We start from the raw sequence: 22,174 nt of genomic DNA on the forward strand, positions 1-22,174 counted from the left end.
TTAGTATTGGTAGACTCTTACTCAAACTGGTTTGAGATAGATTTACTACTTAACCTAACATCCACTACTGTTATTACCAAGCTGAAATGTCATTTCTCAGTCCATGGAAATCCGCAGAAGCTTATCTCTGACATTGGTACCCAATTTACCAGTCAGTTGTTTCAGAGATTTGCAAGAGAATGGGACTTTGTACATGTTCCTCGTAGTCCTGAATACCCACAGTCAAATGGACTAGCTGAACATGCAGTGCAGAGTGCAAAGCAATTACTAGAGAAGTCAAAGCATGACACTACCGATGTATTTTTGAATTTACTCAATCTCAGAAACATACCCCGTGACAGTATACTTGGCTCACCTGCTCAAAGACTTTTATCTATATAAACCAGAACAACATTGCCTATCAGTTCCAGTTTATTGAGGCCTAAAGCTAAAAACAACTAAGCAATCAAAGCCCAATTATTCAGAAAGCATTCTTTCCAAAAGTGCAGTTATGACAAATTGAGCAGATTTCTTTGTCCATTGAAAGAAGGAGAGACAGTGAGGATACAAATGGCAAAAAGTTTTGACCGGTTTGGTCAAGTATCAAGTATATGTGCAGAGCCGAGATCCAATTTTGTGAAATCAGAGGGTGTAGGGTACAGGAGAAATCGCAGACATCTTCTTCCTGTATCAGAACCGTTATCGCAGCATTGTTCCTGTGATACAGACTCTAGATCTCACAGCAATCCAGACAATGTTCCTGTTCCAGAACTTGTTTGACTCCTACTTTTGTTTCTGAAGATGTCCCTGATATCCTTTTTGTTTCTGAAGATGTCCCTGATATCCTAAAGGTTGAACATTCACCAGAGACAATCCCAGTTCCTAAACCTCACTCTAATTTTTATGTCATGCGATTTGGTCACATATCCAGACCTAGTGTGAAATACACAGCAACTTGGATGCGATTGTATATATGTATCTAGTTCTGTATAATTACATGACAAAAAGTATCTGTATCGATTGCATGTCGTTTAATGTCGTCAATCTTGCATGACTCATTTCTGAAAGAGGGAGGATGTAGAATAGTGAGCTGTGTCATACCTTTAAGAAGCATTTCCAAAGACTGAACATGCATATAAATAGCAAGCACGTGCTAGCTTCAGTGCCATTTTGAGAAGTGCAGAATCTTGATGATGACTCCTTTTTGGCCCAGACAGCACTGGTTCTCCCCTTCTCTTTCTCCTGACCAGGGGTAATCTTCACATCAATTACTTCACTAGATAGATGTTCTCACACAAGATAAGTGATCTTTCATTCCCCCTCACTTGTCCATTCTTCAGTTTTGAACCCTTTTAGACACCACTTTTTCTGAGGACATGCTTAGGGCCAGGAAACCCACTACCAGAAAATTATATATGGCTAAATGGAAGAGATATTCCGTTGTGTGTCTCAAGCATCACCAGTATCCCTTCTCAGTGGGGGTCCCTTTGGTTCATTCTTACTTATGTGAATTGTTCTATGCTGGCCTAGCATATTCTTCTGTTAAAGCTCACGTCAACAATTTCTTCTTGTCTGCCCTTGAACTCATCATTGGCTTTTTATTTTGACGTCAAACAATTCCTTAAAGGTGTCTTTAATATCAGCCACCCCCAAGAAAATCTATTCTTTCCTCTTGAGACCTCAATTGTGTCCTTGAAAAATAGACTCAGGCTCTTTCAAGCCCACATTTTCTACCTCTTTGAAACACTGCACCTGAAAGTCTGTCTTGTTGGTGCTCTTGCTTCCTTCAGCCAGGAGAGTTTCCTGAATGTTAGGCCCTGATGGCAGGTCCTCCTTTTTGTTTTTCATAGGGACAAGGTGTCCCTGTGTACTAATCCTACTTCTATGCCCAGGTTAGTCAGTAAGTTAGCCATTAATCAGTCTGTTCAGATCTCTTCCTTTTTTTTTTCTCCCCAATGTACCAGAGAGAAGGTTCTTCGCACCTTAGATTTACGCAGACAGATCAGATATTATTTGGATAAGACAAAGGCTATCCACAAATGTGAGCAGCGTTTTGTTTCTTTTCATACTAAGGAATTGGGTTTGGCATTTTCTAAGCAAACCATCGCCTTCTGGATTTCTAAGGCCATTTATTTTTGTTATTTCTGTCATGGTAAACAGCTTTCTGCTTCAGTTTGAGCTCATTCCTGAGAGCAGTAGACTTTTCTGGAGCTTTCTTCAAAGGTCTGAACACTCTGCCCATCCTAGAGGCTGCTACGTGCTCCTCTGTCCACACTTTTAGTAAACATGGTAAGTTAGGTGTTATTTCCAGAGCCAGGGCAGGATTTGCTAGGGCTATCCTTCAAGAGTTTGTGGAAAGCTCCTCTGTGCCTTCCTCCTCCCTACCTTTATAGTAGCTTTGGTACTCTCCCATAGACGATGAATGCTGCAACAGTGATATGGAAGGACATAGTACAATTGTGTAAGATCTTACCATAACAGTAGATGTTGTCCTTTTCACTGATGCATTATTCAGGTACTCCCTCCTGCCCCCCCGTATCTCACTTTCTTCTATTGGGGACACTCTGTTGGCCAAGGGTCTTTACCCTTCTTGCCCAGTTTCTCTTCTGCTTCTCTTTCCCCTCCTGGATGTACATGTTCTTCTTTAACCAGGGGTTACTGTAGTTCTCTTGGGGCTCTTCATTTCTGAGTATTGAGTGTGTGTGTATATCACTTTTATACCTTACGTTTACGTGGGGAACATACTCCTGATGTGCGACCCTGGGAAGATGTAAAGGCTTTGATGTACTGGTCAGACGTTGGCAGGAGCTCCCACATGTGATAAATACTGCAACAGTGAAAAGATGGACATCTGTTTTTAGAGTAAGATCTTACACAACTGTACTTTGCATACAGTACAAGTAAACTTTATTGTTTGCACTTTTTAATCCAAGGGAAGAGGGAGCAGAGCCGTAAGAGTATGTCAAAAAATTACCACTGTGGCAATGACTATATTTCAACTTTCATTTGAAGTTATTTTTTTTTATTTTCTACACTTCTGATTTCCATTGTCAAGGTTTTCCAAATGCCTAGAATAGTGACACCAAATGTGCAAAAATAAGATGTAATAAGCCCAAGATCATTAATCTCTTATTTCAATTTTATGTATGCATCTATTTACTGTTCCTAGGTATGTTATGATGTCATGACGATAATGTCTAGTGTTCCAGATTTGAAATTTTTTTTCCATGCACTTCACTTAAAAGTGTTTTACTTTGTTTTGATTACTTTGTTGCTTCTTTACTGCTTAACTTATTTCTGACATTGTAGTGTGACTTACATTTTAATATAGTGTTCTCTTTTATACATGTCATCTGCTTACACTGTCTGCTTTTTTGGTTGTTGCTTGCTGTTATATGCCTTGATACTTTTGATAAGGCTGTGTCTAAACAGCATTTCTGGTAGTTAGCATAGAGGATTAAAGAACTGTTAACGAGCTGTTTCCTGTGGTCCAGTGGCCCTGGGTTTGATTCCTTCAGCCTCCAATGCCTAACCATGTTACACTTTGAGCAAATCACTTAGACAGCACTTCCAGGCTGAGTCTGGAAAAGGTCTATGGGGATCAGTGCTGTACTCTGGTAAACAAAATAAGTAAATAAATATTAAATGAATGGTTAGAAAGGGATGCTACAATATACAGGGGAAGGATCGAAGGATAGTTAGAGTTTGTTTGCATGAGGGCAGGATTGTTTTAAAATCCCCACTGTAGCAGAAAGGTGTTTTAGCAAGAGCTAGTTTGTGGTCTAATAAGTGCAGTATGTGTAATGACTAAGCTTAACTTTGCTCTTCCTTAATTGAAAAGACTATTGAATCTGCCTGCAGTTCTCGCAGAATAGCAAATATCAAGAAAAGTAAATAACAGTCAACTCTGCTGTCATAGAGGGATTCTGAGAACCTGGGATACTTGTCAGTCTCTATGCATATAGGTCCTCTGGTGATGTGTCAATTGAGAAAGATCCGGTAGTAGCTAAGGAACCTTTGTGATTGCAACACCTGTACCATTTAGACAGAGCCATGCCTATTCTTTCTTCTGTCTGCAACGAGATCTCTTGGTGGTCCTTGCAGGTGAGCAGAAATCCGGAAAAGCTCTTTACTGATTTCCAGAGCATTCAAATTCTGATAATAGATGAAGCATATTATACATGGGGATCCCCCATTGGGTGACCCAGGAATCAGAGTAACTGGACTCAGAAGATCTAGAATGAGCACTTCATCATCTAGGAGATGTTGGCATTAGTTTATACCTTTAAGGTCTTCAGGAATGTCTAGTTGTCAGGCATGCTGATTGTAGTCACAGACAATACCATGGTTATGCGGTCCATCAGGAGTGAGGTAACAGCCAGTCCTACCATTTACACAACCTTGCCAGCTAACCACGGAAACAGCTCTTTAGCAGGGCCTCCTCCTTCAAGTGGTCTGTATCCCATGTGACAGCCTTAATGAGAGGAGACTAGACCCATGGACTTAAGCACCTTATATTAGGGCTGGGGAGCCCCTTTCATAGATCCCTACTTTTGCTGCAGAACCGCCAACTCAAAAGGTTTTAAAGAAGGTTTCCTTGCAGTCAAGCAGTGGTGAGCAATGTTTTCTCCCTTATTTGGAGGAAACATACTACCAGGAAGCCCTGTTTTGGCAAATGGAGCAGATTTTCACATAATGTACACCTTGCCATATCTCACATAAAAAAAAATTCTGACTAGTATGTTTTCTTATGTATCTAAGAATCTTACTTAATGCAGACCTTCTCTGTCTATCAATAAGTATCAGCCAGTCTGCCATTTTGAAATATTTGCCAAGTGATCCTCCCCTTTTCTGTTTACTGTAGTTGTATTTTACTTAAATGAAGTTCTGTACTTTAGACCATGAAGGAAGCCAGCCAGTAACAATACTTTGAATTTGAATTTGAATTTTTATCATACAGGAGCTTACATTACCTTATTTCAAACCAGCTAATAGCTTTGCCTTAAAGTTTATAGCCTGGATAACCATTTGTGCTGGCCATCTACCACTGCCTGTAGGGTTTTTGAGATTCACGACCTGCTGGCCACAGAACCACCCTCTCACACTTGGATAAAATAACCTTGAGAAGTAATTCACTTCAGTACCCGTGGTGGTCTACAAGTTAGCCCTAATCCAGATCTTCCAGTTACCAGTGTTTGTTTTTCACTTAGCCTCAGAACAGAGGTGAGAGGCCTCCATGTGCATAGACAGTTAAGGTATTATACAGCCAGAATAAAAAAAAGAGTGGAGAAAATCAGAGCAGCTGTTTATATCTGTCAAGCATAGGAAACTAGGTACACCAGTACCCTTGGTGATACAGTGCAACCAGTTAAGTAACTGTTTTGTCTTTTGTTATGAAATCATGGCAAGACATCACAAGTGCTTGTCAGAGGTCATTCAGCAAGTGCAGCAGCCATGCCTGTTTCTTTTGTCAGAAGTATATCTGCATAGGTTTACTACCCTTGTGAAGCAGCTACCTGGACCACTGTTCACATCTTCTCCAAGAGTGTAAACTAGATTCTTTTTTTCTAGGAGCAGAGAAGGGTTTGCAGCTGCAGCCTTGCAGTGTATGGTAGCTTTCCCACCAAAGTCGGAGTCAGGGTGTGTGCTGCTGTAGTACTCTTCCCATTCTTTTTGAGTACTTACTTTATGAATAATACTGTACTAGTGGTTTCTATTGTGAGCATAGTACAGCTGTGCAATAACATCATGACCACAGGTGGGATCACTATTTTAGTAAAGACTCCCTCACATCTTCCCTTGTTTGTCACAAGTGAAAATAAAGTTAAGTGTGTGTGGTGTTTTTTATATTATAGAACACCTTTTTTACCTTTGTATCTGCAAGATGTGGGCTTTGGGTGTCTTTCGAGATTGTATATGATATCTATCCCTGGCACCTTCCTTAGGCACACTCACTACAGTTTACCTACTTCACTTACTCTAAGAAGAACTGAAGATTATGCAGACCTTTGTTCCCATTCTACCCAGTATCAGTCTAGTATCTCTAATGTGGGGAAGAGACCAGTATGTACATTGAACAACCCGAGCTGTGAAGTCAGGCCAAATGGCCAGAGATCTGCCTACAACAAATCCCCATTCGTTATGAGTGCTACTGCATCTGTGATTCCAGTGTTTGAACATCTACTGATATGGTAAGTTATTACACAGCTTTCATATTTGTTGCTTCAGGGAAGAAAGGCCAAACATGCCCTTTCTACATGGACTGCTATTTGTATTATCTTTTGCAATCAGGGGCTCATTCCCTTTTTCAAAATGATGTAGCCAATCCACCAGAGAGGCGTCTGCTTTGCACGTCAGGAATATCCCTATTGTAGATGTGTATGCAGTAAGGTCACTGGTTCACACCTTCATGAGGTATTAGTTTCTGGACCTTGAGTACACAAGCTGGGCATTATTTGTACCTGACTATGTCAGGAGGTTTTTTATTGTTTTGCCTCTTGGCTCTTCTCTGGTTCCTTATGGCTTACTTAATTTAGTGGCTGAGATTCAGCGAGACTGTATACTGTAGACTCACCAAGGATGAGCCCCAGTTTTAGATGTAATATATATGTTCTTACTGTAGCAGTTGCTCTCTGAGTGAACCATCCTTTGTTGTCCATTTGTGGGTGGATAGCACTCTCTAAATAGCGTTGGCTATTGGGAACCCTCTGTAGGTTGAGCAAGTTTATACTTGTATATTACTTCATCGTGTAGTTGGCATACCAGTTTCACTGTTTTTCTTGAGTTGCAAGATGCATTTAACTTAACTGGTTGAGGATGAACTGGCAGGCCCAAGGGCTAGATGCATTCTTCTAGTGCAGAGTGTCGTATTGTAGACTGTACCATGCCCTTCCAACACAGAAGCTTTTCAAGAATTGTATGGTGATTGGGAATGAAAGACCAGAGCAAACCCAGTCATACACCCACCAAAGAGGCCTGCTGATCAGTTGATTCACTGTGAATGTATCTTTCTCCACAAGACATTTTGGTTTCCAACAACTCTTGGGCTTTCACATTAGTACTGGACTTTAGCAGTCTGAGTTAGTGCATCTCATACCAGAAGTTTGTTCAGGCCTTCCTTTCCTCAGACTTCATGCTTATACCATTGAGATGTTGGATATATTCCTGGCACATGCATGATCCTTATTGCTGTGCATCCCTTCTCCTTTTCTGATTCAGTGAGGGGATGAGTCCATCAGGATTCATGGCTGCTGTGGCTCCATACTTTAGGAATATTTGTGCTAATGGTGTGTCTCCTGCTGATTCTTGCGCTCTTGTTTGCCATCAGCGGACATTGCTCTTTCTATTTGGTTTCCAGGGATACAACATCCTTTTGTATTAGTATCCTCCCTGTTACCTTACACTAATCTGTGATCATTCATTTCTTTCTGTGACTGTTTTTTCCTGTTTCCATGGGATGGCTGGGGCTTTGTCCTTATGTTGATTAACTGCTGCAGTAACTTTTTCTCAAACTGGAACACAAGACACATGAGCACTCACTGTTTCACAGGTTCATAGATAAATACTAGTCTTTGTCTTGGACTATTACAAGCCTTACCAGTAATCAGAGATCAGAATCAAACCCTGTATTTTATAAATATTAGGTAAATACCTTAACCATTAAGCCACCCCCACCCTCTTCATTTGGTGTTGGAGATGACCTACTGCACTATTTGAATATTCTACTTTTTCTTTCATCGTTTGAAAGGTTTCTGACCAGACAGTTTCTTCTAAAACGCTTGTCTAATCTCATCTTCATGTCAGGCCATGGCTGAAAAACACTTCAGTGTTTCTGAATTATACACTGTAATTGCCTGCATTAAGCTGGTTCTGCTGACACTGAGGGTTTTATCCCTGACTACTTTACTGGTGACCAAAGTTTGAGAGGTTAGTCTGACCTTTAGAGTAACCAGCTGGGAAGATGGACTTGAGCAGCCATGGGCCCTTTCTCCCATTTCTTGGGGGAGATTATGGGATTGTCCACTTTGACTGCCCCCTAGTGGTTGACTGGTATGCACGTCATTCAGAATACAAAAATCAATGTATTGGCTACTAGGTGATGTCTTAGCCAAGTGAAGGCATTAATGCATGTGAACATATCTCTGAAAAGATATGTTACTATATGAAGGGTGCTGGGCAACTGGAAGATTACCATTCCCTCCTCTCCACCAAAAATCGACAGTGTCTACAGTTATACTACCCGCACAAATTACCATAGGTAATGTTTCTAGGTTTATAGGGCTTCAGGTGGTCCTGGCCATCGATATGTAGCTCTATGTGCATGTGTGTGTGTGTGTGTGTGTGTGTGTGTGTGTGTGTGTGTGTGTGTGTGCGCACATATGAGTGCACACATCCATATGGTTACAGGTGCTTTTGTTAATGATTTGCTGATTTTTTAAGTACTTGTATTTATTTTATTTCATGATATATTTTTTTACATAATTGTGTTTTCTTTACTTGCAGGCAAGTGACAAACGCTCTGAAGCAGATGGACATACAGAGATATTTAAAAAATATCCTAGAAAGGCAACTATCCTTAATATGCCTTTGATAACAACACTGTACTACTGCTGCTTTTATCATTATGGAGAACCAGAGGTATGTTTTGTGGGGTATAGTCAGAGCTTACATGTTCATTTTTGAGCAGCTCAGAAATACATCTGAATTTATAATATTTTGCAATGTTGTCTGTGTGTTCAGCTATACCAAGTTTACTTATAAGTTTTTGTAGCTGTCCCATTTGTTCTGTATGTTTATATGTTCTTAGCGATTTGTTTAGTACTTTAATATTGATCTTGCATTGGATTTATTCCTGATGACTTCACAGAGCCAAAAAAGGATTTTATTTATTACTTGGCTTTCTATGAACAATATATTAAACACAAACTGTTCCCCACCCTCAAGAGAGCTCTAACACCAAAACTGATAGATGTGGATCAATGTGGTTTTGTGGAGGGGAGGTAGACATTTGACAACATTAACAGAATATTGATGATCCAGAGAGAAGTGGAATGTAAGAAAATACCACTGTTGTTGGGGGGTCTTCATGCAGAGAAAGCATCTCACAGAGTAAGCTGGGACTTTATGAGCAGGGCAATGGAATAATTTGCATTCCTTAATAAAATTATAAGACTGATTAGGAGGATATTTGACGGATCAAAGGAGAAAATTAAAGTGGTTGGGTTCCTCTCATAATTTCTGCTTGAGCAGAGAAACCAGGCATGGGTGTCCTTTTTCCCCTTTGTTATTTGCATTATATTTAGAACCATTGGCAAAGAAAATAAGGGGCACAGAAATTCAAAGATAAAATTGGTATGGTAGTCAGGAAAAGCTGACTCTGTTTGCAGATGATATTATCTTATATCTGATAAAACCAGAAAAGGACATTTCAGTATTGTGGAACATTTTGAGACAGTTTCAGATCTTTTTGGGATATAAAATTAATGAAGCTAAAGCAAAGGCAATAGTTGTAAATTATGTACCCACACAAAAATTGGTTCAGCAATATCCATGTATATGGGGACATGATATAATGAAGTACTTAGGAGTATGGATTAAAAATGATTCCGGTGTGGCAGCTAAGGATATGTGGGAAGAGACTAAAAAGATAGTACAACAACTGAGAAATTGAAAGCTCTGCTATATGGATATGGATAGTAAGATTGAAGCAGTTAAAATGTTTTTAGACCCTTTAGTCTTATACACAGGGCAGACATAATTTTTCAACCAGAGGAGAAATTGTGGATATAAATTAATAAAAAACTGAAGGATTTTATCTGGGAGGGGAAGACAGAAAGAGTCAAGTGGGATAAGCTGATTCTTGCAATAGAACAAGACAGATTTAGATTACCCGATCTGAAGGGGTATTTCAGAGCTATACCATTAAGGGTCTTATACACAGCACAAGCAGAAACCTATCATTCAGATTGGAAAGTGATGATGAAATGGGTGGAAGCTCAAGAAACAAGGAGAGACTGGGATTTTGGAAGCAGATCTTTAAGGTGAATAACAATAATCATACAGAATATTATATTCATAAAGTAGCAAAATGTATTCTAAGCCAACATGGGAATGGAGAAAGGAGATCCTGCTGATAGGGTTGACTGCAGTTAGGGATACAGACAATAGGCAAGAAGGGGCTGGAATTTATTGGAGAAAACTGGTAAAGGAAACAATGTATTGAGAGGAAATAACTAGGAAAAGGTAATAGAATGGGAAGATGCCAATAATTTATTTGGATTGCAGATTAGAGATTGCCTTCCTATCAAGGATTGATATCAGAGTATAAGCAGAGAGAAAAAAGCTGGGGGGGGGGTCCTAAATGAAAAAAACAGCACTGGAAGAGATTTTAGTATAATCTAGAATAGAGGTTGCTGTTAAAAAAAGGAATACTTAGTAGACCATGTAAAATATTGCATGATAACTATAAGAATCAATCATAGGTGGTTAGAAAGGATTGGGAAGAGAGATTGGATAAGCAATTCACAAGGAAACATTGGAGAATATATGTATGCCTCCCAAATATGCAACAAAATCTTGAAGATTTAGGATTTTTGCTTGGAAATGTTTACATAGGTGTTTTTATACACCAGGTATACTCCAGATAAATTTTCCTCAGACAGACAGCAAGTATTGGAGGTGTGATGGGAAAGAAAGAGGTAAATGGGAACATATTTTCTCGGATTGTAATGAGTTGCAAGCTTTAAAGATTCCCTGCAGACTATTCTGACAGAGATACTGGGTAAGCAAGTTGGGCTGTCTAGGGAAATTATTTTTCTGAGCTATGATACAGAATTGGAATTGCCTAGACATAGGAAGGCCCTGCTGAGTCTAATTATGATGGCTGCCAAAAAACATTTGCTAGAAAATAGAAATCCAAGTCTAAACCAACTCTGCTAGAAGTAGTGAATATAGCAACAGAGGTAAAACAACCGGAATTGGGATCTTTAGAAAAGGGTAGAAGTAAATTACGTAGAAAAAATGGAATTGTGGAAACAATATACACAGGGAAGAAATGAGGTTTAAAAGATGGCAGGATTTGAATGATCTATGAAATGTCTGACTGACAGTTAATGGGTATATTATAAGTGATATATACTGTTTGCAACTAAAATGATGTCATTATGGTTTGTGACGTACAATGCTTACAACTAAGATTGTCAATATAGTTTGTTTTCAGTTATATAAATGAATGATTGCCTATGTCACAAGTGGTAATTTAATAAAGATTTTTCTTGTTTAATAAAAAAAATAAAGAAAGAGTGCTAACATCCTCTGTAGTTACTGTAGTACTGGCCAAAGTAGTTTTTTTCTTGTTTGTCTCTAAAGTTTAGTTTTTCACCTGTTTTACATAAATTTGTTATGAAAACATCTGATTAAATTTTTGGGAGTAATCACCTTCAGGAAACTACCTATACCTTCAGCATATCTCTCAACTTGTTAGCACAAGAAATTTAGACAAAGCCAAAAATAATGGGGGGACAAAGGCCTAAATATAGGGACAGATTTTAAATATTGCTCTTATAAACTGAGAAAATTGCTGGAGTAATTGTTTTTTCATTAGCATGCATTTTCTGAAATAAATGAAGTCTGAAACTCAAATGTCTGTAATTATTTAGTGACTTCAGTCCTCAATGATTTTCCAAAAACCCACAGATTTTATGAGGAGCAGACCAACAATATGATTCATAAATCTGGATTTTCTGTGAAAATCTGGACAGTTGAGAGGTATGGGTCCCTTAATAGTCACTGCAGTATTAGGATAATATTATCTTGATTATTTTTGAAATTTAGTTTATCTACTGTTAAGTACATCTGATTTGAGAACATGTGGCTACATTTTAAGGAATAATTCCCTCCAGGAGAATGACTGTACTCTCTGTAGTCATTGCAGTTTTGGCAAGATAGTATTGTCTTGTTTATCTCTGAAGTTTAGTTCATCCGCTGTTTAATTAGGTCTGCTTTGAGTGACTTCTGGCACTGGCTGCTACTCCTTCACGAAAGTCCCTGATGTCTGTCTGAAGTACTCAGATTGAATGACTCCAGCTGGTTTTCATTGTGCTTTTCCTGATTTATAGTGCTCTTCATTGTGCTGAAACAAACCAAAATAGCCTTTTTGTTAAAAAAAAAGCTACCTAATAGCCAAGTGAAACTGCTTGTGTATAAAACCGACTGCTAACATAAATTAACACCTCAACAAAATAATAAAGTCAAGATGTTTTAGAATGTTACAGTATTGATTTTAGCAAAAACTGACAAAAGCGGGCATCCACTCTTCTGTCATCTTTTCTAACTACCTTACTCCCCTTCTCTCCGCTTTTGTTTCCCATATTCATGAAATTCATCTTTATTTCTATTCTTTGCCTCACCTCTGACTCCCCTCACTTGTCTTTTTATACCATAATGTTACTTTTTAGGTAAACAACGAAACACCACCAATTCACGAACAATAAAAACTATTTAAAACCAAAAATGTGAATTTGGATCCACAAATGACTGCTTACACTAGTAGTAGAGTTAAGAGCTTTCTTTCGTTTAATGTGAACAAACTTCACAACAGACTTTTTCAATCACCCATTTAAATACAAATAAATAAATTGGTCATCAATCACATCCAGTACCCTTAATAAATATTTTCCAGTGGTTAGTAAGACATCATGTATATACATTTAAAATTGTATGCATATTGCAAATATACATATATAATTATACTTTCAAATTCAAATGTATCATTTCTCATCTGATGGAAGAAAAATGTCATATTAATAATGTAATCTGTCATTTAAAAGGCACCTCACATTTAAAGTGCCATTCAAGCCAGGGATTTGATCAGCTTTCAAAAATACTTGCCATTTTAACTCTTTAATTTCAAGAGCATTATTGTACTTTGTTACTTAAGGTGACAAATCAATAAAATCCAGTACAAAAAATACAAATTTCTTAAAATTAAGGCATTCCATAGCATGTTTGGCTAAATCATTGTTAACATCCTTGTTTTTAATAGCCAGACGATGTGATGTCATAAATCCTTTTATAAAGTGCTCTTATAGTTTTTCCTACATAAAAATTGTGACAAGTAGAACAAGTTGCTAAATAAACTATTCCACAGCTTTTACAATTAAATCTACTTTTACTGGTCACCATTTTTTGAATATGAGGAAAAAATATATTTTTAGAAGAGTCCATGAACCTACATTGTTTGGAGTCTTGACAGGGATACGTGCCCACAGGTCCTCTGACACTTTTGTGTTCTCCAATTTCTAAAATAGATTTAACACTGACTACTTTTTTGTAAATCAAATTAGGGTGATCACCTATAACTCTATCTAAAATAACTTTCCAATTATTGGAAATAACTTGTTTGACCCTGTGGGAATCTAAACTAATGGGAACAGGGAAGACACAGTCCATCTTTTTTATCTGTATTAACATTGTTCTTAGGAGTAAACCCACTTATTAAGTTGGATTAAGATGGGAACTTATCCATTCTGACCAACAGAATTTGTTCCAAGATATTCTTTAACTTTTCATATGGGTACCCCCTCTGAACAAACATTAATATACGTTTGTTTGCTTCAAGTAAAAATGTTATCATGTTCTGAAATGATCCTGCTGAGACGTATAATCTGCCCTCGGACTAAATTCAACTTCATAAACATCTGATGTCCACTTTCAAAGTGAAGAAAATTGTTGGTGTAAGTTTCCATCCTATACACCATACTTGTGAATTTCTTTTCTTTGACATCCATAGTAATGTCCACATCCAGGAAGCGCACATTCGTGCCAACTTCACTCACCACAAAGTTTAGTCCGAGCATATGTTTGTTGATGTCATCCAAAAATAAATGTAATTCCTCAGCAGGGGCATTCCAAATAAAAACCACATCATCTATAAATCTCCTATATAAGGAGACATACTTGAACCATTCTCATTTGGTCAGAAAGGACAATTCCCACCAAATCAATACTAAATTGGCAAAGCAGGCACTACTTTAGCACCCATAGCCACTCCACAAGTTTAACGTTAAATCTTGCCGTCAAATAAAAAGAAATTGTTCTTTAAAACCAAATCTGATAATAAACAGATGGACTGAACCATGACACCACCATAAGTGGTGTGTTCTATTAAAAAACTCTTAACAGCTTCCACTCCCATTTTTTGATCTATAGAAGTGTGTAATGAAACTACATTAACTGTAACTAATAATGTTTCTGTACCTTTAAATGAATAGTTTTTTAATAGATCTAAAAATTACCAGGAATCTTTCCAAAAGTAAGGAGTCCTGACAACCAAAGGATTTAGTAAATGGTCTAAATAATGAGAAAAAGTAACAGTTTTGCTTTTCTTTGCAGAAACAATAGGCCTAAAGGGTGGATGGATGGAATTCTTATGAATTTTTGGAATTCCAAACAGTAACCCCAACATTAGTTCTTCAATGTAAAGAAACTCACAGGTGACCAAATTAATATAATTTATATTTAATAATTCCAATAACTGGTTGTCTATGTTGGAAAAGTTTTTTCGAACCGTATCCTTACTAACCTGTTGGTAATTATTTTTGTCACCTAAAAGCTCATTTATACAAGAGTATCTGTTACTTTCATGTTGACCAATCCATTCCCTTTATCAGCTTTCATAAATCGATATGTTTTGCTTTTTCTCAAATCAACCAAACTTTCCATCTCTCTCCTGTCCCAGTAAGTTCTTTTCCTTATATTTCTATTACTACTATATGTTGTGAGTGTTTTACAACTATTGCAAACTTCCCTAAGGTCTTTCTCACACAATTCATTAAAAACGTTTAATGTGGGCATCAATTTTGGGTGGATGTTACTAGGTTTCTTACAACCTCCATTGTCCTTTTGTTCAACCCCATCAAATGCATAACTTAAATTTAATTTCCTGACATATAACTTTAAATCTAGTATAATGTCAGTTAATGGTGCTTTGACCTGGGGAACAAAAGAGAAACCTTTTTCTAGTACCGTTTGTTGAACATCATTGAGCACTAAATCACTTAAATTATAAATTTTACATAAGGGAATTGCCTCTTCCGGTATTTCCTATTCCTCTTGTTCCCCACATTCCCCTTCCCTTTCACCTTCCCTCCATTGTTGTTTATTTCTGGTGACTTCAAAGAAAAAAAATTGTGTTTTTGTATTGGATTTTATTGATTTGTCACCCTATGTAACAAAGTACAATAATGCTTTTGAAATTAAAGAGTTAAAATGGCAAGTATTTTTGAAAGCTGATCAAACCCCTGGCTTGAATTGCACTTTAAATGTGAAGTGCCTTTTAAATGACAGATTACATTATTAATGTGAAGTTTTTCTTTCATCAGATGAGAAATTATATATTTGAATTTGAAAGTATAATTATATATGTATATTTGCAATATGCATACTTTTTTTTAAATGTATATACATATGATGTCTTACTAATCATTGGAAAATATTTATTAATTAATTGATATTATGTGATGATATTATGAATAATGGATGTGATTGGATGACCAATGTATTTATTTGTATTTAAATGGGTGATTGAAAATGTCTATTTGTTCTGAAGAAGTTCGTTCACATTAAACGAAAGAAAGTGCTTAACTCTACTACCAGTGTAAGTAGTCATTTGTGGATCCGAGTTCAAGTTTTTGTTATAATATTACTTTTTCTTTCATCTGTACCTTGCCTCTAACCTCCCATATAACTCTTTTTTTCATTCCCTTATCCTAAATGACAGTATATCATTCTTGCTTCTAAAACAATATACCACAAAGGTTTTAAAAAAAAATCAGTTCATTTTGCATTGAATATAAACAGTATATCCTAATACAGAAGAGTGCATAATTCTGTATATTTGTATTTAAAATTTATATGTGTACTGCTTGATGTTCAACACACCGCCTTATTAGCATATGGTATAGTAGTGCCCTGCTGCCCTATCTCTGGCAGTCTATCACAGCTCAGAACTCCTCCCCCGCCTGTCTGTGAGTGATAGGCAGTCCCTGTACTAGCAGGTGATTGGCCTTTTAGACCCACAGACAGGACCCATTCGATTTTCCTAGTGCCATAATAAGAGAAGGATGTCTGAGAAGACTGCTTTTAACACTGGATTTTACAGCTGCTGAGCTGAAATAAGAAACCCTTTTAGGTTTTTAATTTTCTCCTGCTACCTTTTCTGTCAGAACTTGAATAGTGCTTGAAGTGGTTGAGTAGGATTATAGCATTTTAAACATTTTTTTTTGTTTAAATTGCAATTCAGGTGTCAATTTGTACGTTAACCATTTCTGACAGGAATTTTTCATCAGTGTAGGATTTATTTCTTTTCTAATACTGTTTTAGACTCTATCATTTCATTTAGACTGAAACTTGTCCTTTTCTTTTTTACAAAATCAGGAGATTTTTGTACATGTATTTTGTGCTTTGAACTGTGTTATGGAAAATACTTTCATTTTTCTCAGTGCAGTTTTCAGAATAGTATCCCTATAGAAATAGTCTTTAAATTGCTATTTTGAAAGAGTGTAATGGGATTTATCTATCTTTATACTAGACTGACCAGACAGCCAATATTTGGTATTTTGCTGGCTAGTTTCTTGTCACCCTGACTTGATGGACTCAGACACGGTGCCCCGTACTAATATCTGCCCCTTGTGCACCTAAAAAAATCTAGAATTAAGTGAAGAAATTTGCCTCAACCTAAGACTTGTGACTGTTAATAACCTTATTTCTGGCAGGCTTTCAGATCACTCCCCTTCTTTTACCTGCAGGCCCCCTGTGTGATGGTAGTGCCACAAGTGTGTCTGACATGAGGGTCAGACAGGTCCTCTGGGGCTTTACCATTCCATGGTTCAAGTACAAGATAACCAAAATCTTCAGGTGCAAGGAAGTCAGGGGTACAGAATCTATTTCCATTGTTAATGTATCTTCTCCACCACCCAGGGATTCTCCCACTAGTGTAGTACTTGCATAGAAGAGACAGATAAGATAACTCACCATGTTGCAGGGCCACAGTCTCTCACCTGAGCTAGTGGCTGTGGTTAGATCTGTTATTCAGGCTGTTGATTATGGTGTACAAAACCATGTTTTCACCAACGCTGACACACTCACCCCCATTAAGTCACCCTAGAGTCCTGATTTTGTAGGGATCTGGAATATGAGGTTTTGGAAATGTCAGAGTCTGATTGGTCTGCTTCCTCCAAAGACGAACAAGTTCATTAACACAAGCAGATGTTTTCTTTCTCCCTTATGCTGACTAGCTTTAGGAATGCATTCTTTTAGGAGCAATCACTGGCTGCCTCTGACATCAGCAGGATATATGATCTTTTCGAGGATGAGGCCGCCTTTCCCTTCATTGATCACTGCATTAGAAGATATTTTAAATAAGCATAGAATTCCCCTCTGCTGAATAATTCTCTGCTTAATAAAGATGGTCTCCTCCAAGCTCAGTCCCTTCAGAAATTCTAGACAACTGGCTAAAATGTCAGGGAAAGAAGCTGGTGCAGGCCAGCAGAGTAGTTTCTAAAGTGTTAACTACCACTGTACTCATGGAAGTTTATGTCAAGCTGTAGTCATGGTGTAGCTGAGTTTGCTCCATAGTTACCTGTTGAACAGAAGTTCTAAGGGAAAGAAAATGTTTCCAATATTTCTTAAATGTCTATGTATAATTTAAGTGCCTTGGAGGGGGCCAGCATTGTTTCCAGAAATGCAGTGCATCAATTGCTTTAGAGAGTTAAGCTTGTTTACTCAGCCAGAATCTTTCTGATGAATTTAAACATATTTTGAATGCTTTACATGATTCTGATTGTGTGTTGGTACAGTAGCTAATCAAAACCCTAAACATTGGGAAGACAGAGGTAAACTGAGGCAAGGGGTGTCATTTTATTCCTAAGTTTCTCTCCAGTTGGTAAGATAATTTTCAGCAGTCTGTCTATCAAAATTCCCAGCCGTATAAAATAAAACAAGGTACCTAGAGGAAATGGCAGGATGAGATATCCACCAAACATAACAAAAGGGCTTCTTTCCCTAATAAGGTAACACTCCCCCCTTCTAACTTATGACTTTGCCAAAATGTGGCATCCATCATTCTCAAGTTCCCCTATGGGTGCCCACACTCGATAGTTAGCTTTCAACAAGACAGCCTTGCTCTCAGTAGTTTCAAATGAATGGATCCTCTACTTCACTGGCAGAGAAGAGAAAGGCACATCGACCTACATCCTAGGGAGTTCCCTTTCACCCACTGGACCAGACTTTGGTATTCTCTTCTGTACTCTGGCAAATGCTGGACTGCAGAGTCCTAAAGCTGGTTCCCCCTATGAAGAGAATGAATATTTTTTACTCCAGAATCTTGTTGGTTCCCAGGATACAGACTGGGTTGGACCTATCCTTTCTGAATTATTTGTCAAGGTCCCTAAGTTCAGGATGCTCACCATGCAGACAGAGCTTTCTCTCCTGCTGGACCGCTGCTTCAGGGTGACTCATAACCTGAAGGATGTGTGTCATCTTATATCCTTTCTTCTTCACTTCAGGAGATATTTGAGATTTTTGTTTCAGGTTTGCAGTTCTGTGCATTGTTCTTTGTGCTATTCATGGCACCTCAAGCGTTTAACAAGTGGCTTGTTCAGGTAGTGGTTCACTGCTAGACTCTTGGCGTTCACATTTTTCCTTATTTGGATGTCTTGCTGATCTGTGAAGAGTCTGTATCCAGATGTTTGGAATTGTTAGAGAAGGTCTCACCCTTACTCTTCCAGCTAGAGTGCAAGTTGAACCTTTGGCACCCTCACAAAGACTTGTCTTCCTGGGGTGCTTTATTGACTCAGAGAAAAGAATGACCTTTCTTCCAAAGGACAAGGTCCTGTCTTACCAGATGGCGTTCCAGGAATTTTACAGGAAGAACTTCATCTTGGCAAGAGAATTCCAAGCAATTCTAGGAATCTTGGGCCAGTTATTCTCATGATATCACTGGTCCATATCCACATGTGGAATATTAAGTGTCATGTCTGAAATTGTTGGACCCAGCACCTACATTCCCTGAAATCTCATTTACTGGTGCTGCCCTTCATCAGATGACAGTTACAGTGGTGGAGAACACAGCTGAGTATCAGTCCAGGGCATCCTTTCTTGCCTCCTGTTCTGGTGCACTCTGTCCTAACAGATTCCTCCAGTTTCATTTGGAGAGCTATGTCAATAAGAGTGCAAGTGCAGGCCACTTGGGTCCAAAGGATGGATGGATGGAAGCACATCAATATCAAGGAGATGGTGGTAGTGTTCCATACCTTGAAAGTCTTTTACCATCTATTGATTCCAGGTTCTTATCTCTTGATTACAGACAACACCACAGTAATGTGGTACCTTAGCAAACTCAGGGTTCCAAGGTAATACCCTTGTTGCTGGTTGGCAGTGATGGCTTTGAAGCTAGCCTTAAAGCATTCTCTGACTTTCCAGGCATCATGCATGCCATCAGAGAAAAACATTGTAGCAGAAAAACTGAGTAGATCTTGGGCAGACTATCAAGAGTGGAATCTCAAAGCAGTGGTGTTCCAGGGTCTAATCCAGATGTTAGGTAACATCTTAAATAGATCTGTTTGCCTCCTTTCAAAATAGACAGCTGGATAAGTTCTGCACCAGGCATCCTTGCAGCTGTGCTTGGAGGACCAAAGCATTCTCTTTCCTTTGGATGGGAATGTTACTGTTTGCGTTCCATCCTTTTCACTGATCTGTAATGTACTTCTGAAGATTCAGTAAAAATACCAAAGATCATTGTGATGACCTGCTATTGACCCAGGCAATCTTGGTTGTCCATTTTAATGGTACTGGCCAAGGGCAATTACTACAGACTTCATCACATTCTAGATTTGCTCACAGAGTCTCAGGGACAACTGATGCACCCCAGTTTGAAGCTGTTACAACTTACAATCTGGAAATTTCAGTTTTGATTCCATTTAGGCACTTGTTTTATGAGGATGTGCAACAGATGCTAAATGAGGCCAGAAAACCTTCTACTAGAAAATCTAATGTTTACAAATGGATGAGGTTTTCTAAGTGTAGCCTAAATGGGAACAGAAGGTCTCCAGAGGTTAACATCCTTCTGGTCTTGAAATGTATGTGTGAGCTACTAAAGGGTGACTTAACGTATGTGTCCATTAAGGTGCATTTATTGGCCATCTCTGCTTGTCTGTAAATGGATCCCTCTCTTCTCTTTTGGTAAAACAGTTCATGAATGGAGTATTGTATATGGGACCCCTCACAAGCAAATTCCTCCTTCATGGGATCTCAACAGTGTTTTGGAGAAATTGACCCTCCCACCTTTTGAACCTGCGCTCAAGCTGATCTGAAGTTCTTAATGTGGAAAACTGTTTTGTTTATTGCTGTGACATCTACAGGGTGTGTCTCTCAGGTGCAAGCTCTCGTGATGGGACAACCTTGCCTGATTTTCCTGAAGGATAAGGTTATGTTGCTCACGAATCCCTCTTTCATGCTTAAAGTGGTCTCAGAACTCACCCTGTGTTCATCAACCTCCTGTTGTTCTTCCAAGAAGCTAAGAATAAGGAACAGAGGATACGTTTTACCTTGGATGTGCGCAGCTCATGTACTACCTTGACAGAATGAAACCCTTCAGGAAGGCCGAATGGCTTTTTATTTTCTACTCAGTGGCAAAGAGGAGTTAACCTGTCTCGAAACAAACCACTGCATGTTGGAGGTCCTATGGTATTGTTTTTTGTTACACCCACTGTGGCAAGGCGAATCCAAGCAAGGTAAAGGTACTTTCCACTAGGGCCTTTTCCTCTTTAGCAGCTTATTGGAAAGGAGTGGACTCTAGACGTATTCTAGAGGCAGCAAGTTGGTCCTCTATCCATACATTTTATGAAGCACTACAAGCTGGATGTCTTTTCTAAATCCAAAGCAGGCTTCACTAAGACTGTATTCCAGGGGTTCCTGGACACTTATTTGTCCTCCACCCGGGTTGGGTTACAATTAGGAATCCGCTTGTATGCCAGTAATGGTGGTGTGTTTGTTGAAAATAGTACAGTTGGGTAAGTCCTACTTTCTTGAAGCAGTAGATGTTTGTAGAACACACTGCCTTACTGGAAGTATCAACCCACCCCCTTATTTGGATGTTTATAGTTTGGTGTTGGAGTTGCCATTGAGTTTTGATCAGCATTATTTTTTGTATTGTGTGTATGTGGATTTTGGTTTGGAACAGTGGGTATTCACAAGCTTGCCTTTTCATCTTCTCATCCTTTTGGACCTTAGAAAACTGAATGGGTCCTGCCTGTGGGTCTGAAAGGCAGTACACGTCCATGCAGGTGATTGGCCCATCACATCCACAGAATGGAGGGGATGGAGTTCTGAGCTTTGATAGACTGCCAGAGATAGGGTAGCAGGGTATTACTACTCCATATGCCAATAAGGCAGTGTGTTCTACTCTACTGTTACAGGTAACTAAGACTTGAGGTACTGCAGTTTATTTTTCTCATGTCAGCATCTGTGTCATTGTACATCAGTTTGCACTGTTACGTGTGGGATTTGTATCCACTGAAAAGGGGCTGTTGTATCAGTTGGACTATCCTGGATAAAAAATGGAAACAAGCAAACAAATAAATTAATAGATTTGCTTGTAAGCCTGAGATTCTCTGGTAATGGTTAAGTATAAATTATGTATTTAGTTAGTTTGAAAATTACTTCTCTGATTGCAAGTCTGTCTCTGGGTGAAGCTCTGGCTTTTTGACTGATGAGTACTGTACATATGTATGGCTCGCCAAGTTTGAAATTGAAACTGTGATTTACTATATAAGTGACAGATTATTTTAGATGCAAAAAGAGATAGTGAAATCCATGTTTTGCATGTGTTGGACATGGATGTGCAAATGTTTTGTTGGGCCACAATGGAGAGGAAAGACAGTAGCTAAACAATAGGTCATAGTCGGGGGACAGGTGTGGTGGTGTAAGTACAGGTAAATTTCAGACTCAGCTCACCACAGAGTTTATTTAACACAGCAGTGCTTACTCTAACAGTGTCATAAATCTAAGTTACTGATCAAGGTGCATAGACATGGGCAATTCATGTGTCTGCCTACAAATGACAGCATCCAGGATCCTGGAACTCATGCATGCTGGATTCTGTCACAGGGGAAAAGTCCCTACCATGCGCTGCCTCCTC

At 38.5% G+C, this 22,174-nt stretch overlaps 1 protein-coding gene across 1 annotated transcript in view; it reads left to right on the forward strand.

The window, feature by feature from the left end:
* VIPAS39 (VPS33B interacting protein, apical-basolateral polarity regulator, spe-39 homolog) overlaps positions 1-22,174 on the forward strand; it is a 1,635,849-nt gene that overhangs the window by 1,279,565 nt on the left and 334,110 nt on the right. Inside the window, exon 15 of the mRNA XM_044074687.1 lies at positions 8,482-8,616. Coding sequence (XP_043930622.1) covers positions 8,482-8,616 — 135 coding nt within the window. The remainder of the gene's footprint in view (positions 1-8,481; positions 8,617-22,174) is intronic.

Source organism: Protopterus annectens, chromosome 6.part0, assembly GCF_019279795.1.
Source record: "Protopterus annectens isolate FY-2018-M chromosome 6.part0, PAN1.0, whole genome shotgun sequence".
Taxonomy (NCBI): Eukaryota; Metazoa; Chordata; order Ceratodontiformes; family Protopteridae; genus Protopterus; species Protopterus annectens.